The sequence below is a fragment of the Anguilla anguilla genome, chromosome 4 (assembly GCF_013347855.1).
Source record: "Anguilla anguilla isolate fAngAng1 chromosome 4, fAngAng1.pri, whole genome shotgun sequence".
NCBI classification, from domain to species: Eukaryota; Metazoa; Chordata; class Actinopteri; order Anguilliformes; family Anguillidae; genus Anguilla; species Anguilla anguilla.
In genome coordinates, this window is record NC_049204.1 from 13,585,086 (window position 1) to 13,604,200 (window position 19,115).

General features: G+C 38.6%; 1 protein-coding gene across 1 annotated transcript in view; it reads left to right on the plus strand.

The window, feature by feature from the left end:
• pou6f2 (POU class 6 homeobox 2) overlaps positions 1 to 18,780 on the plus strand; it is a 129,632-nt gene extending 110,852 nt beyond the window's left edge. Inside the window, exons 8-11 of the mRNA XM_035415383.1 lie at positions 2,852 to 3,061; positions 6,110 to 6,278; positions 11,017 to 11,185; positions 16,184 to 18,780. Coding sequence (XP_035271274.1) covers positions 2,852 to 3,061; positions 6,110 to 6,278; positions 11,017 to 11,185; positions 16,184 to 16,688 — 1,053 coding nt within the window. The 3' untranslated portion in view covers positions 16,689 to 18,780. The remainder of the gene's footprint in view (positions 1 to 2,851; positions 3,062 to 6,109; positions 6,279 to 11,016; positions 11,186 to 16,183) is intronic.
• The last annotated feature ends 335 nt before the right edge of the window (positions 18,781 to 19,115 follow it).

The window sequence follows — 19,115 nt, forward strand, 5'->3', positions numbered from 1 at the left end:
TATGCCCATGCACTGTGTAGTCATGTCATTGAGGACGGCAGTCTTAACTACTGTAAGACAGAGGCATCGGTAACAACTCGGCACACCGAGACAGTATAGTTTGGACAGTCCACTCTCCCAACATGGCGGTCCCAGCGATTTCTCTGGCCTCCACTCATAGGATCTTCCCTGCCTGCAGAAACTGCTGCACGTGTTGCATTTATGACAGCAGCCTTTAGATAGACCTCCACGTGCGATGGCTGCCTGGCATTAAATGAAATATGATATGTGTGTATGGTCGCTTGCTTATCAATCTGAAATACTTGTTGTCAGTTTTAAGTATATTTGAAAGCCATATTTGTGCTAACAACACTGCTCTTAACCAAGACATGCAGATGAAATGTTGGGATGTGGTTAGCGACTGCAAGATGTATTTAAAATAATTACGTAGCAGGAAACCACAAATGACATGTTTAATATGAATTACTTTTTTTCTTAAAATGTAAATTTAATCACATAAAAGAAATGGTTATTAGGTGTGATATTAACGCACCTTATCAACTTATAATAAGAAAGATTTCCCCTGCAGTCTGGTTATCTGTTTTATCCTTAATTTGTTTAGCCATACACCAGTCACGCTACAATAAACTTACATTAATGAGCAAAAGAAACAAATAGCACAGAACAGATTTAAACTCAAGCAGTTGATTGCACACGACTATGAGTTTCCACTTAGAATTATGTTCAGTCACAGAATCTGTGGAATTGGTCGTACGGTGGTGGGGTGACATCCCTCCTCTTTGTAATATTATTATTTGTCTAGTAGCTCCCTTGTGGATTGGATGGAGCATGTTCAGGGTAGAGTCACTGTCACACAGTCCCTCATACAGAGTGCATAGCAACACCCTGGCTTGTGACTTTCCTCACGAGCATCTTTTGTGCCATTGTTCTTTTCATTGTCTACCCTTCACACCGTACATGACACTGTTCCTCTCAAAATAATCCCAGGACAAATAAACAACAGACAATAAAATAATATCTCATTTCGAGCATTTTGACTTTAGGACTAAATCCCCGGCTCATGTATACTGTTAACATCTTGGTATAATTTATCTTCGCCGTCTGTCATTTTTTCTGTTACGGTTTTTGTTATACAAAGATTTCTTACAATGCTGTACATGCTTTAATGAAACTGTCACACAATAAAGTTTCCCACAGGGGAAAATAAAGCTATCTATCCATTTATGTAATTGGGCTTTATTTTACTTATTTGATTCATTATAATTTATTACATATCAATTGTTGCAATCTGTATCTCCATGTATGAATTACACACATGACAATAAAGAGAATTGGTTTTGAATTTAATTTTGATAATGCGCAAAATAAACAAATAGCTTTGATATAAATACATAAACGATCCATAATTATGGTTGTCTGATTTCAAGGGCACTGTACAGTATTTTAACCATATAGTATTTCTTTGTCTAACATGGGATTACTGTATGTAAATGTAATGTACTGTATCTACATAAAAAACAAAGAAATCCCAAGGAAATATTGATCAAAAAGGAACAATAGTGCAGTATAATGAACAACATTATTTTATGTTAAAAACTTTTAAAATGTATTCACGGGAGACGTTGTAATAGAAAATGTAATTGCTACACATATTCAACAAAAAGTAAACTCCTTGGTGCTGCAAATCCTATGTTCTCAGCACCACCTAGCACAGCATCAGTGCAATAGCACTATGTTTGGTTATTTATGTCCTGAGAATCTCATTGAAAGTGCTCAGACACGGTACTGCTGTTATTAAACGATTAACACAGCTGCAATGATATGGCAAGCAGCAATGCTAACTATTCAATGCTAATTTATCTATAGCATTATAATTCAAATATTGTTTATATATGCACACATAAACATGCACGCACACCCGGTTTTTTAAAAAACCTTTACAAATACGCCGCAGTGCTTTTCAGCTTAGTCTCATCTCCCTCTTTGTGCGGTGTTAAAGAACAAAAGCCTGGATTGGTAGCATAATGGCAGGCCGCACACTTCCAAGGCCTCGTAGCGCCGCGTGTATCGATAATAATCTCCGAAGCAGCGATGGGCCGTATCAAAGGAAGAGCCTCTGGATGGCATTAACCCTCATCATTGTCAAGAGGCACTAAGCCCCCCCCCCCCCCGGAGCCATGTTGGCTCCACTCTATCTCTCGCACCTCTGAGCTTCCCGCTAAAAGGCCCTGGCGACATTCTGAGATTGCACACTTTGATCTCCACTTCCTTATTTCAGCGGAGGCAAAGAGGAGGAGAGGAGGAGGGAAGATGAGGTTGGGGGGTGGGGCGGGGGGGGGGGGGGGTTTGGGATCCCGCTTACTGAATTAGTGATGAGAGGGCACGGGGGAGGGGGGAACTCTCAGCCGTCCCATTATCAGGACCCCTTCCCGCCCTAACCCCCCCCCCCCCCCCTCCTCTTACCTCGCCCTGTCAGTGGATGATAGGGTCAGTGGTCTGCACCAGCACACAGACAGGTATTCGGAGCTGACCTTTTTCCCGCGTCCCAGCTGACGCGCGTCGCTACGGAGATGCGGTGAGGTGGCGGTCGGCCGCAGGAGCAAACCGACCCTCACGTTGCGGTGCTTCTCCCACTGTGCACTCGCCGCAATGGAGCTCACCAGTGCCTTTTTTTTTCAGTGGAATACTTTCACTTTTAAATTAATTTGAATAAAATTGAGTGTGTGCCCATTCTGTTGAAATTGCTGTCGTGTGAGATATATTTTTAATGAATGGATTCTGAGTGTGGTCATTTATTCTCTCTCTCTCTTTTTCTCTTTCTCTTTCTCTTTCTCTTCCCTCTTTGCTGCAGATCATTGGAACGATCCCACTGATGCCAAACTCTGCTGGGCCCTCAAGCCAATCAGGGACCGGGACTCCAGGGCTGCAGGTCCAGCCAATCATGCCGCAGCTCCTGACCAATGCCCAAGGCCAGATAATTGCCACTGTCATTGGCAACCAGATCCTGCCAGTCATCAACACCCAGGGAATTACACTGTCACCTATAAAACCAGGACAACAGGTAGATACACACATACAGACATGCACACTAGCACATACATGAACACACACACACGCACATACACACGTGCGCACACACGTATATACACACATGAAAGCCCACACAAACTGACAAATACAATACACGAACTATTTTTCTGGTTACAGTAATCAAAGGACTGACTGAATTCAAGCTGAATTTATGTACACATAAGATCCTGTTTAAAATATTAACCTTATAAGGCTACAGTGTTGAATAGCTTATTCATATTCTGTTCATAACTTCATTTAACCCAGTTTCTTAGTCCCTGTCATCCAGTCATAGTCACTTTGTAAACACAAGTTGAAGATTTTTTTTCTACTCTAAATCATAGCCAGACTGAAAATTCTATCGCTTTCAGTGTTTATAAACAGCCATTTTCAATAAATCTGTTCCAAATTACAGTCTTGACACAAGCAGTTAAGATTACAGGAACATGCAAAAGGAAAAAAAAAAAGACAGTGAGATTACAGGCTCTGAAATCTGTCAACATGCTGATAAGATACTCTGTTTTTTCCACAAGTGCCCTTCCCCCCTTTATAAAAAGCGTGGGCTGGCAATAAGGAGCAGGCTAGCGAGTCTCGTGCATCTCTCTCTCTCTCTCTCTCTCTCCCTCTCTCTCTCTCTCTCTCGGCGTAAAGCGCCTGTCAGAACCTCGTTCAGACGGAGCTGCAGGCACTCCGTGGGAGCCCCTGCAGTGCACAGCGAAAAACAGCGCTTTTCATCACCGTACTTAAAACCCAAACGCGCCCCCCCCACCCCCCCCCACCCCCCCACCCTCACACCCTCCACTCCCACCCCCGCCCCGTCTTTTTCCTCCCACAAAAAAAAAACACCCCTCCATAATCACAAATTTTAAGAAATATGAGCCTCTCTGTCTTTGCGGCTCTAATGCAGTTCGGCACAGTCGTGTATGCTCTATCTAAGTAGGCCATTTGTCAAAGGCGGGCGAATGCTACTGAACGCTGAAAAGCAAGTTTTTTAAAAAGTCCGCGGCTGCGTGAAGACACTAGAAAACAACTTTCAATCTGCTCAAACCGCTCACTGTGCAACTATGGGCTGTGAGCTTTGTGAGAAGAGTTTAACTGAATTATCTTGAATAAAGTATTGCAAATGAAACGATAAATAGGCAACGCAACCAAAGACTGAACTGAACTATGTTGCCTTTTACGTACAGAACAAGAACGGCGCTTTATAAAGGGAAACATTGTTGCTCTTCTTGCAAGTAACACAACACAAACATAAACAGGTGTTTTTAAAAAAGGTGAACAAAAACAATTTTTGTGATATAAGCATGAATCTTCGTATTTACACATTCGCAGAGGAATAAGTTACAGGACTGCTGTGTGTGGCAAATTTCCATTGCCTACAAAAGCACACAATGTTCAAGGGCACTTTAGTATCGGTTTACGTGACACCAGATCTACATTTAGATTGCATTGTTGAGAAAAGTTCCTGCATTAACAATAAAGAAGAAAGAAAAGAACAAATAACCATAATCTGCCTGCAGTTCAAAGCAGCCCGTGAATCTGTCATTTTTATAATTTATGGGGGTTTTTTTTTTTCATGCACAGCAGTCAGGAACATTCCCTGCAATGCCAGATGATTCCTCTAGCCTGTCAAGAGTTTTGACAGCGCGAGCAACACTGTTGACATCCCCTGCCACCCAAACAAACACCCACTGAAGAAAATATAATTAATGGTGAAGGGGAAAAAAAAAAGTCAACCTACTTTTTCAAAAAGATCCACCCTTCATTTTACAGTGAGAGGATATCAGCTTGATCTTGTAGGTGCAATTTATTCGTGCATAATACATGAAAATGCACTGTTTTACAGCTGAAACGCGGCGCTGTTGATGGTGGGATGCGATGTACCGTGCGCTATGAATATTTTCTGCCTGGATGTCTTCCTAGCTCAGAATGTCCCTGTTGGTAATTCCTCTATCCTAAAGACCTCCACTAAAATCGCCCGGTAATTAGTGGACACAATGGCACGGCGACATAGGGGGAAAGAAAACATCTGTGATACAAGTTGCAGATACCAAGCTAGCGACGGTAGCCTGTCTCGCCGCAACGTAACAAGCCGCCATCTTTCTCACAGAGCATTACCCACGATCCCTGCAGAGATGCATTAGCGAAGCATTAGCCGTCCCCGAGTCTCAGAGTTCATCACATTGGAATCAAACGGTCCTTAATAATGCAGAAGTCATGTCTCTTATGCAATGCTTGTTTTAAAAGACCGACGGACGAGGTTTATGAACGGAAAAGAGCTTTTCGTACTTAGATGCACACTGTCCCCAAAATGTTTCCTGCGGGGCTTGGAGCCATCACCGCCTCCACAGATAAGTGAAAAAGACACTTTGTCTCACTGTACGACGACAAGCTCAGATCGCGTGGAGATATTAATGGCGCTGGGTTTCTTCACATAGAATAAGAGGTTTTCTTTACCCATTCCATTGATGTGTGCTGATGTTTCCTTCAACTTTCCTTTGTATCTCCGAAAGGAAATGACACACACACGTACGCACACAATTGAAATAGCTGAGAGTGACTCGCTGAAGAATATATTGCTGAAATTGTACCCTTTGCAAAGCTGCTGCGGAATTACAAATGTGTCACTAATTGCGCTTGGATGATTGAGCCATTTCTTAAAACATAAAAATGTTTTTAAAAACAAAAATAAATAACCCAGTAAAGTGATTTTAAGGATTTGTTCCTATTGTTTTACAAAGATAACATACTGTATATGGTATTACATTATTATAATCAATGTCTTTTCATGCCTGTCCCATGCCTTGAGCACATGAAAATAACAAATTTCCAGATAAAAGGATAATTAAGGGAGGATATGTCCAACAGTGCCTTCCCATTTAATTTACTACAGGCTTTGAGAAGGGAATATTTAAAAGCCCTCTGATTTCAATTCACAAAAACATTGTATAACATTGATTATCAGTGGTAAATAACCCATTGTTGTTAAAATGGAAGCCATGATAACCCTGGTTGTGCCTATATCTGTGTGGGTCCACAGCTGCCTCAGGCACAGCAGGGACAAACAGGCCCTGCATCCTCCCAGGCCAGCCTCCTCCACCTGCCACACAGCCAGGCCTCTCTGTCCCAGAGTCCCATGCGTCAGCCCTCTTCCTCCTCCTCCAGCTCCTCTTCTTCATCTGCCCTCAGTGTTGGGCAGCTGGTCAGCAGTGAGTATCTTTGCCAACTGCCATATCTCCTCCAAAAGACACATGAGCACTTGCCCAAAAATCTTCATGCATACTTGCATTTATACAGTTCACACACATAACCATACATGTTTTTTTTTTTTTTGTGAGGTCTTACAATTGACATTTTTTGTCCAAGATAAATACAGAACGATTCAGATCATGTAAAACATTTGGGAAGAGCACATAGCTGTCATCAGCAAGCTGTCATCATCAGTAATACAAGGTGGAGAAAAATACTTGACCCTGTCCCTGTCTCCATCTGTAGGGTCTCTTGTGTTAACAGGTTATGAATTGAACGAAACATAATAGATAAGAAAATGTTAATGAAACCCTGCTAACAGAGAAAAAAGTGTAAATAGACATTAATTGTCTTTAATCCTAGTCCATTACTGTCAGTCTGTTTTGTATTAACTGTTGTCTCTCTATTGTGTACTTGGGTTATGACAGAATAGGTTTATGTATTTGCTTAAGTTGTGAAACAATATCAGTAGTATGAACTTTTGCAAGCATACTATAGCAATAAAAAGAGTTTCTGAGCAGTTTAGCAGTGAGTAGTGCCTCTTCTACCGGACAGACTGGTGGCTGTAGTGAGAACCAGTACATAATTCACTCTTCATCTGTAATGACATTCGAGGCAACTAAACACTCTTCTGTGCCTGTGTTGAATGCAAAAGTTTTTCAAGAGATTTTCAGAAAGAGCTACAGTCCTCAGTGCAGCCATATAAATCATGCAGCCCAAGTCTGTCAATAAAGTGAGGGTATTTTAAAAAAAATAAAATAAAAAACATTAGAAAAAAAAACAACAAAAAAACCCTTATTTTTCAGTCAGATAAATTTTCATTTGTCACGGGCAATTCCCTTGAAGTCTGCATTTCAAAGACATCCATAATGGAGTTCAGAATGAAATAAAAAGGATTTGGCATTGATCAATCTGGCACGGACATGGGCAATGGACTATTTTCCATGTGTCAAAACATACATAATGCCTGTGCGTTCTCTATTCATCTCATCAATTTACTGCTCTGGCTCAGCTTCGTGTGTCAGATAGAGTTTGTCCTTGGTCAGCACTTACACCAGGGAATATGTTTTGAAACCACAACAAAAATAAATAAATAAAAAATAAAAAAACGATCATAAACTGATTGCCAATCTGGACCCCGCAAGAAAATTTCATTTCGTTGCAAGAGTTTGAATGTGAATGTGTATCATGTGACCAGTAGTTCATGCCTCAGAAGTCGATTACTGTACATATGATACAGGGGAAAAAGGCTTGCATTTGTGAAGGATGGTGAATGGACACTGTAAAGCGCTTTTACTGTATATGAAAAAGTATATTTATATATGCTGTCAATTTTATATAATTATCATTTATTTATCCTATACTTTTCCAGGTAAAACGCAATGTAAAACCCACGTATTTTGCTCTGAGTGCTCAAAGCATGACCTGGCTGCAATATACCAGTTGCAATCCTTCCAATGCAAAAACAGATGCAGACATGAGCACTATGTATTTGCAGAAATACAGGTAAAGCTGGTATGGTTCATTTGTGATATGCAGTAAAAAGTCTAGTGGTAATTCAACTTTAACATTGTTATTACAACTCTTAACAGATAACATGTGGTCCAACATTCCAGATTGGGACCAAATGGTATTTGTTAAGAGTTGAATTAGCATTGTTAGAATTGAATTAACACAGGAAATCTTACTGTGTATCACAAATGATCTGTAGTCGCACATTTCAAAACTGATATCCTTTCCAGTTATTGTGTTGCAGACTGCATTTAAAATCATTAAGGGGAACCAAGACATCTGATTAGATTTTTTTTTGTAACATACTGTTTGACCATGGTGTGGCATAATAACTGACGGTGATTTTCCAAAATTCAGGCATATAGTATTGCGATTTTTGTATTTATATGCATACTTACATTTTATACATGTACGAAAGAGAAACATTAATTTGGTTGTCAATAATTTTATAAAGTTGTGTCTTAAGATCGACAAACCAATTGCATTAATGGGTTATCACGTGACACAACAATATCTTATCTTATGCCATTATCATTTCTAAATAAATGTATAAAATAATTTGGTATAAAAAGGCACAAAAACTTCCTCAACCTTATACAGGACAACATATCTTGTTGATCCAATTGTTAACTTGCATAAATCAATATATATTGAATTTAAAAAAATTATTATTATTATAATTTTTTTTAAAAACATTTTTATGCTTTTCCCTAGATTAGTATCAATTTTCAGATGAACTGGAAAACATAATGGAAACTGGCAACTAGTGAATTTGATTGACTATTTTAAATGTCTCTTGTCTGAGAACCAGTCCAATAAGCATATTATGTGGATTGCCAACAGTCCTTCACTTGAAAAAACTGCCTGTAGGAACTTATTTACAAAGCTGTCGTTGATGCAGTGAAGCTGCAGCTATCAATGTGTTGATTACAACAACTATCCCAACTTCTGTTTACATTGTCTCTACCCCAGAGGAGGGGCAGAGAATCCTTCAAACTCACTCATCTATAGCCACAGAAGAAGAGAGTGTCATTAATGAAGGGTGATGAGATAGCAATTGCCTATTGATTTTACCTTAAATACGCATGAAAGAATATTGCATTAATAATACACCAGCATGAATGATTTACATGGGCTTACTTTTATATTTATTGATTTTCTTAGTTGGGCACAGGCACAGTCAACACTCATTCATGAAGTCTAATTAATATTAATTAGGTTAAAACGTAACAAAGGGTAAGTATTTGTATGCCAAAGTCTACATTTGCTAAATACATATGGACCGTATGCATTACAGTTGCAATTCATTTGGAAAGAAATAATGGAATTTCTTGGCAGATAGTAGTTATATTTCAAACGTGTCTTTTTTAATTAATTTAATGAATGATGTGGGTTTTTTCAGTGGCAGTATGGCATGATACAAAAGTATGTGAATACATTAACAAGCAAAGAAGTCTAACGCCTACCTATTCTCCTTCCAGCTGACATCAAAACTAAGACATCTTACATACTATTGCGTCAACTATTGGTTTGACGTAGTACATGCTTGTCATTATTTATACAAACTATGAAGGCTTCAGATGAACCCAAATAATTATGGAATTATATTAGTTACTCTACAAGCTCTGCATATTATTCAAAATTTGATTCAGTACAACACTGGAATTTGTCCCCGGGCGCCGCACTGTGGCTGCCCACTGCTCCTAAGTAATTAGGATGGGTTAAATGCAGAGGACGCATTTCGTTGTCTTAAAAGGCAATGACCTGAATCTAATCTAATATAATCTAATATAGGTGAAAAAAGTACATAAAAAGACTGTTTCAATGTAAAAATGAAAGAAAATATACAACATAATATTCATAAAATCTGTAAATACATATTTGCCGAAATTGATCAACCAATTGGTGAAATTATTGATATAAGTCTAGTTACAAAAAAATGTAATGTCTCATGCAGACTGGATAACTATGTCAAAGCGATGCTACCCCATAGTTCCTACATTCATGAATTTTAATAGGACCTGTTTTTTTCCATCTACAAAGAATGGCTTTGTAACATTAATTCTCGTGTTTTGTTTGACGGATTCCGTTTGGCAGAGGGATTCTTGTTATTCTTAGACCCAGTGATTCATATAGCATATGACACACAAAGAAATCCAGCATTTCTTTGGATCGATTCACCCAAGGAGATGTGGGTTAACGTAAAAACCATTTCAAAGGTGCACTTAGAAATGCTCTTCTTTGAGATCTCCTTTCATGCTCTTTATTTTCAGGCTATCTATTTTTTTTTACACTGATACATGAGGAATGTTAAGAATGGCAGATATTAATGCAGCGCAATTATTATATTTGGTGAAATGCTGCCTTTGTGTGATAGAATGTAGTGCTTTGCGTGTCAAAGGTTAGATCAAGAAAACCATTTTGTGTCGAAACAGTTTGCTTTTACCCTTACTTCTGGCCAGCCTGGAATGTTACTGGAATGCACAAAAGTAAAAAGGAATGTACAATATAGTCCTGAAGGGTCTCTGTTCACTGCCCCAGTGCAGGCTTTATTTGTGCTGAGCCACATCTCTGTCCATCAGTTAGGCTATGCAGAAAGCCTTCCAGAGAAAAGTAAAAAAAAAAAATAAAGATCAAATGTCAAAATAAATTTTGGCCATGTTGAATAAGGAAATCAATAGAGTGGAACGGGTGAATTGAAGCTAGAGATAAACTGGAGCTTATTTTTGAACTGTTAATCGTACCACAGTTCAAGTGCTACGCATGATCTCATGAAACCATAACATATATGTTATATTTAATTTATTCCCTTCCACATACCGTACACTGACAAATATAATAATATAATAATTTGCCAGTGGTCCTTTCTAAGCAAGGTGTGAATGGTATATGAAATGCAGGTGCACACAACACACATAACACATAACATAATTTGCTTAGCATAAAGTTGAACATTTATGTTAAGACCCGACTGGAATGCTAACAATAGTGCTAACTACTGCCTCTGTGTGACCCTGAGTGAGTCTGAGCTGAGCCACCAACTTTTTTGCTCATTAAACCAAACGCCATTAAGTTTTCATTACAAATAGCAAAAAGCAGCTGTGACATGAACAAAATGGACAAGTGCCTAAGCTGGGCAATGTTCTGTGATATGTAACTGAGGCACGCCTCTCTGGATCTCCACAGATCCACAGACCGCTCCTAGTGAAGTGGATGGGGTCAACCTGGAGGAGATCCGCGAATTTGCCAAAGCTTTCAAGATCCGCCGCCTGTCCCTGGGCCTGACGCAAACTCAGGTGGGCCAGGCCCTTAGTGCCACCGAGGGACCTGCTTACAGCCAGTCTGCCATCTGCAGGTAAGGAGGACTAACTGCAACCCAGCCACATGGTTCTTGGCTCAGTATGTAAGCTACTGAGTTTTACTCTTATATTTCATATGAGTTTGACTGTTCACTTTCATGTTTTTTTTCTGTTTGTTTATAAGCTAATGCTAACATGCTGTCATTCCTCTGTAAAATAAGAATTTACTGTTATTTTCCATATAAAATATAAATTAAATATAAATTACGTTGTGCTTTTGCTTTTGCTTGATTGGTGCATATACATACTGAAAACCATGTTTATAAATATAATATTTTTAAAGTGTACAAATCATTCATCTGGTACAGTGTAAGCAGTAACATCCGTGGCAGTGCTCATTTTTTATGCTAACTTCTAAATATTTAGTAATTATAAATATTTCACTGTTGTAACATTTTGATGAAACCAATACACACTAAAATGGATTCATCTGGATTCAGCATTTATTTGGAATTAAGAACTGTTCAAAATCTTCACCTACTTTGCATTATTTTTGTTTAAACTAAACTGATATCACTACAAAATGCATTGCCTAGAGTATTACAGGAATCATGCATGGCATGTTAATAATAAAGGTCTATTGCCATTTGCACAACAAAGAAATAAATAAGTAAATAAGTGAAAGGGGTGGTTTTTAAATAATAATGTCTACAACTCTGTAATGTACATAAATATTTCCAAGAAGTTTGACTATATTTAATCAATATTCAGGTACATTGTTTAAGCATGTGTAATCTACTTTCTCTCATAAATCTCAATATAACACAAGTTAATCTGAATTCCTTTCTGATAGAAAAGACCAGTAAAATACTGAGTCAAAATATAAATTTCTGTGAAGCCAGTTTATTTCTTTTTTTTCCACCAATATCAGTGCACTCAGTCACAGTTTACTGTAACGGTTTTCCAGGGATCCAGTTTCCCTTTAAGCAAAATATAAAATGGGAAAATATAAATCAAATGTAAGCAGTCATTTGCAAAGAAGTGTGTCTAATAATATTATGAAATCTGTGTATATTTGAAGTTGTTTAATAGAAAGTTTTGATCATGGATACAGTCTCATATTGCGCTTGGAATAATTTTATAATAATAAAGTATAAAGGCTTCAAACACAGAGTTAAACAAAAAGGTTTTAAATGAATGAAGATACTAATATAAACTAATAAAGTATTAATATTATGGATTATTATAAATTATGTGTCCAGCCATATAATAGTTTGAGATACTTCTAAGAGAACCCATGTGAAATTTCATGAGAAGCTGCATGACCTTCGTATTTGTCACATTAGCTTTCTCTGCTATCTGTCAACGCCAGCTAAAGTATGCATCAACTGTCAACAATTTCATTTATTTATTTATTTATTTATTCATTTTAATGCAGTTTTAAAATGCATGCGCTTTACTGACGACTTGTGCTGCTTACTGCGGGTGACACGCTGCTACCATGTGCTTTTAAAAATTTCATCAAATCAACGTCAGCACGCGAATAAAATTTGAAATTGCTCGGAGGAGCTTAGTCTCGTTCTCAGAAGGTGGGCTCTTCAAACTAGCACACATGTTCTAAAATCATGCATAAAAGATTTAAAATGTTGCATAATTTAAATATTTATAACGTACATTAAAGGCCATTACAAAACCGAACAGGTGATTTGCCTTGTTAAAGAGACAGATGGCCTGTCTTTTGAGGTTACACTTCCTTGAACATTTCACAAGACAACCAACTCTGTGTTGTCTAACATGGACTGCTTTGATGTAATTATAGTCACTGCTGACGCTGGCTGTAGACTTTTAAAGACTGGGGAAAATAGGAAGCCTGTGGAAGGAAGCCTCTCATCAATTATCACATTAATGCACTCAGTGATGTAGAAATAACAGACATATTTTAACCTTTATTATATAAAGCTCATTTTCCATATTCAGTTTGATTATATTTTCAATTGATTTGAATCATTTGAGTGGACTTGCATTCAAGATTTTAGAATGAGCATTTATTAAATGACATTTCCCAACAATTCATTTTATATTTTTATTGAAAATATTTTTTCTAGGTTATTGGACCTCTACTCCCAGCATGTGATATTAAAACACAGTACACACTAAATAAAATGATTTTATGTGCAATGTCTTAATGGCTACATTTGACCGATTCAAAGATATTCCATGCACTCATGAATGGTCATGCATCTTAAAATGCTGGTAAACATTTCATATTGAATCTCATCTGAGTACCAGGAATGCGCCCCATTATTCATTACTTGAATTATTGAATCGATGAATTAACATCCTGATATTGAGTTATGAATTTAGAAAAATGCATCACCCCTATTTGTGAAGAATAATTTAACCTCCTAAGCGTATTCAAGCAATTGAAACTGAAGCGTGTGCCTTCCCATGATGCATTGTGCAGTGAATTCACGCTATCCGTGATGTGCTGGGCCTCTGCTCGGCGTCACTGCTGAAAGTTTGATCCCACACCATTGCACACTTCTTTTAACACCAGTCAATGTCAGGAGAACTTTTAACGACGGTAAATGTTCTGCCACGTTTTAAACGTTCTATGAACTTACCCCTTTTACTCACCCTTAAACATGCACATCTCATCAATGTTTTACATTGTACATTTATGACAAAACCATTTTTAAGAATCTGCTGTGCATATTTTATGTAACAAATTAGCGCAGTGTGGGTATTCAGCCATATATATTTCATCACGTCCGCTTTTGGTTGAGTTCCTTTCATGTCTAGTTAATGCCTCCTGGCTGTCTCTTCAATTCTGATGTTAATGAGGCCTCGTCGTACCCAAAGAGCATGATAACCACTAACTGTCAAGGCCCTATCGGTGCTTAAAAGGTTAAGTAGTTATAACTAAAGTCCATCAACAATGGCTACACTTAGCACATGTTTATGCATGGGCTGGCAGGAGTACTTCTAAAAGCATAGGGGATAGGAGGGGGAAAAAAAACAAATTTCTCTTATTTTCCCCCTTGGGCATCAACTTGCAGGACGGGCTTGTTACTGAAAAGCCAGGAGAGCAGCTCTCCGTTCATTTAAGTGGATTTGGCTCTCGTTGATCCATGAAATGTCTATCTTTTCACTCCGCCTCATATATTTGCTAACGTATTCCCCGCAGAACGGCGGTGTACTCTCACTGCCTTTGGAGACGGGGGTTATAAATAATGCCAGCGAGGGGTGCCCAAACTGCAGCTCGTAGCCCAGCTACCAGGGCCCACGAAAGGCATCGATAGCCTTTAGGTACTGGGATTTATTTTCTTTTATTTTTTTGACAAAAATGTCCCGCAGGGTGCATAGACTTGCCTCTCAGTTCCCCTCTGTTCAGATTAACAAGCAGGTTCACCAGTGAAAAAAAAGGCTTTTATACTTCCAGTAACTCCGAGAGGGCCTTGGCCTGGCTCTGAGGTGTCTGTTCACCTGCCTGTTAGATTCCATCAAAGACGTCCACTCGAGGGCAGACTCTGCAGGCCCGAGACCGATGGTTCTACGGCGAATAAAAAGATCATCCCCCCAGCAGCACTTCCCTACAGTTTGACATGTGACCAAAACCTCATTAAAGACCAGGCAGCTGAAACTGCAGTCCAACACGGGCCTTTATTGCACTTCATAAGAGAACCCCACTGCAACACCCCCCCCACCCCACCTCCCCCCCCCCCTACTCGCTTCGTCCTCCCAAGAGATTCAATGGAATTGTCACCATGGTTTCATGCACTGTTCATGCAATAAGACATGAAGAATGTAACGACCAATGACCAGTGACTAAGAGGGCTGCTATATAATAAACTGATATTAATGAGCACCTCAAACTCTCATCTTTTTCCATTTGAATATATTGTCTGTGGGACTTTCCAGAATTTCCAGTCTGTTCATTACAATACAATTCAGGTTGCATTCAAAGATTCAGATGACTCCACTAGTTGTTGCATGAGTAGCAGCTAAAGGGGGTCCTATAACAGTATATTGGAGTGTAATTATCAAAATTATGGCATTACTTTCATATTATTGTTATGATTATATTTTTATTATGCAGTATTTTTACCCTGTACTATTTCATTATATTGTAATAAATTGCAGGGTTTCACTTCTGAATGGGCTAGCAAAAAAAGATAATGTTTTGCTAAATGTAAACAATGTAAAAATTAAACATGCCTGGCCCTCATGAAGTGGTCAGCATATGCAAGATTTAGGGAAGGAAATGTTTTCACATTAAACATTCAATGAGAGATCACATTATGTGGGGATACTGAGAAATTTTAAGAAATATAATGTGTACTTGCATGAATAATTAAAAGCGCTATTACAAATAAATTGCGGTTAACTTATTTCAGTGCATGATGTGCTGCCTATCAGACAATTTATTTAAATTTCGTTTTGTTTTTTGTTTTCTGGTCATTGTTTTTAATGAATAATGGTTTCATGCAGAGTTTTTTCGTGCTGATTCACTTTCATTGGATGCTTAAATTAATTGTTGCTTCAGTACTGTAAATACATTTTTGTAGCTGACAATTTCAGTGCTTAAGCAGTCTTTGATTGACATTAATTAAGTCAGCTGTATGTCTATTCCTTGGTCCGTTTCAAAATATTCTGCCAGTCTATGGAGGGGTCTCCTTGTAAAGGGCCTGCCTGTGTGGATCAAGGACTCACACATCATTGGATCTGAGCTGTAGGGCCACATGTCGGCAGTTACAGAGTGCCCTGGAGCTTCATGCTGATAAAGCTTTATGCTTTATGCTGTTTCATAAAATACAAAGGAAAAACAGCTAGTCAAATTTTGCTGAATGTAGTGCCCGCCATCACCAACACGTTCTGGTTGGTCGGTGGGTCGGCAGACAAATTTGTGTTTCCCGATGTGCTGGAAGTCTCCCGAAATGTCGTCCACTCAGCAGAACCTTAAGGAGGCCCCTCCCGAGTCACCAAGGCAGAAAGGACATCCTTTGTCCTGTCAGGGCACCCGAGTAAGATTCTTCTCTCTCAATTCTCCCCAGACACACCATCCTGAGAAGCCACTTTTTCCTACCACAGGAAGCCCAAGAGAACACTATAGCTAGCAGTCTGACAGCCAAACTGAACCCTGGCCTTTTATATCCTGCCAGGTTCGAGAAGTTGGACATCACCCCAAAAAGCGCCCAGAAGATTAAGCCCGTTCTTGAGCGCTGGATGGCCGAGGCCGAGGCCCGCCACCGCTCCGGAATGCAGAACCTGACCGAGTTTATCGGCAGCGAGCCCTCTAAAAAGCGCAAGAGGAGGACCTCTTTCACCCCGCAAGCGCTGGAGATTCTCAACAGCCACTTTGAGAAGAACACGCACCCCTCTGGTCAGGAAATGACGGAAATCGCGGAAAAACTGAACTATGACCGGGAAGTCGTCCGCGTCTGGTTTTGCAACAAGAGGCAAGCGCTTAAAAACACGATAAAGCGGCTAAAACAGCCAGAGCTCGTCTCCGCTGCCCCGATGGACCCGCTCACTGACTCAATGGAGGAGCACCCGTAAAACAAATACCAAAACTCAACGGAAAGCAAACACTAATTCCCAAATATAAAAGGAACAATCCCAGCTGATTATAGACTAAGAACCATTTGAGGACTGTCACTGCTGAATACTATTTTTCTTCTGCAATGACAACTTGATAATACAACAATTAACAAAGACTACAAATATAACTTCACCAATGTTGTCAGTAATTGCTACAAGCAATTGCTTAAAGGACTGAACACCAAACAAAAACCAAAAACAACATGGGGCAAATAGTTTTTTTTTCTGAAAATGTACAAAGGAAATCACATGAAAGAGGTTCACAAGTGGTTTTACGGTGGTTTTGCCAAGCCTGCTTTGAGGAATAACCGAAAAATTGACTCTTCTTAGATGCCTCATTTCAGGACGTAATCGAGAAATTATCCTGAGATAAAGGACAAACAAAACAAAAACAAAAAAACAAAAAAACATAACTATTAACCAAAGTTTGTTGCATTAAAATCCTGATAACAATTTCTTTTTTTAGGTGTAAATGTGTTATAAATTTTTACATTTGTACTCACAAAAAAAAAAAAAAAAAATTAAATAACAATGTTTGGGCTTGGGTAATGTTTTTTTTTATGTTTTAGTCCCATGTCTCACTAGACTTGGACCACAAGTTTAGTGCTTGTGTTTATATGTAAATATCAATGGTGTTCTCTTGTTTTAATATTCAAACCTACAGTGTTACGTCAACATACTGACCGATCATTGACATTGCTGCCATGTCAGCAATGCCGTGTCAATAGTTTCCTTTATGTTGACATTTTTTCAGTCACAATATGGCTTTGTAAAAATTGTACAGGTATTTATTAATTTTATAAGATTGTCTATGTGTGGGAGCAAGATAATAAACAGGAGCCTGGTCCAAAATGTCAAGGGAATTTTCCAATGGTGGATCTAGAGAGGGGTTTTGTTTCTGCTTGTCCTTCAGTGTGTTAACCCAGTACCACTCTTGTGGTATCTGGAGCAATTCTGTTCTATTGCCAAAGCCTGATAGCCAAAGAATATATTTCTGGGCCCAAGGACTTGTGCAGATTCAACCTTGGCCAAAAAACACCACAAGATTTTTTTTATTGCTTATTCCTTTTTATGTCTTTAAACTCATTTTTTTCCCTTTATGCTCACTGATGAAATTCAGGTGTATTTTATATGCTGTATTCAACCACACAAAGAGAGAGGTCGCCGGAATGCCAAATTACATTTCTTTAGGAGAAAAAATACATCATCATGTCAAATGAAATTTGCTCTCAGTTCTGACAGATGTAGAAAATGCTCTGAAAGTGCAAAGAAGCCCTTGAGTTGAAGCCACCTCAAAGATTTCCTTAAAGTTTCTGAGTTCCACTTTCTCTCTTTAATGTAACTTTATATATAGCTTTTGCTTTACAAATTAACCCTGGCCGACCCTACTGAGCTTCAATAGAGGCTAGGTTTCAAGTAAAAACAGATTTTAAAAAAAACTATGACATTGGTAGTAAACAACACACAAGGTTTGTGTGACCAATGGCAATTGCAGGTTTGACATTATACCAGAAAGTGTGCCAGTATTCAGCAAAATTGTTTTTCCCTGGCTTTACCTAAAGAAATGTACTTCCAGAACACCTTTGTTAATGGAGTTCCAATTTGCTAATTTATTTATTTTTTTGTATCTCATTGTTTGGTTTTTAATTTCTTCATCAAGTGACTGAGTTAGAAGTTATGTTTATGTCTCAGCTTTCTGTGCATTAATTTTAAAGAATATTCAGCTGAGTGAGGTTGCTACTTCAAGGCAGTAGCTATGGGCTTATTTTAACCACTCTGAATGCAATATTAGTGTTGTAATCCGTTCACATCACACAAATATGGTGATTTATTCTTGTTAGAGTGCTTTTTTGTTTTATAGTGAATTAATTCATTGTGTAGCAGGAGTCCACTCGCCTAGTGAACATTTCACTTTTTTAACCATTAATTTCTTGAAACCTACACAATACATTCTTCACCACCCCTATTGAGGCTTGCTATAAAATAGACTTTTTACTTGCTTTTTTTCGTTACTTGCTCTTCAAACTAGAAGACAGAACTATTAACAACATGGCTCCCTTTTCGTACTGCCAATTAATTTAAGTAGTCAGTTGTGTTCTAGGGTTACCGATGCACGGCCATTTTGAGAAGAACATTGTTATCGTTGGTTATACCGTATAATTATTGAGTGTCAATGTGCAGTTATGATTGAGCTATAGGCTATAGGCACATTCACAGGCAATGTACCGGCGTGTCATAAGTATGGTAGTGGTTTTTCAAAAAGAATAATCAGGCCACTTTAGCTTTAACTGGCCACAGCTGTCCTTCAATACTTACCCTACTGCTATTGTACAGATGAGGGCCAGTGACATGCAACACAATTTCTGTAGGCCTCTGCAGATTTAT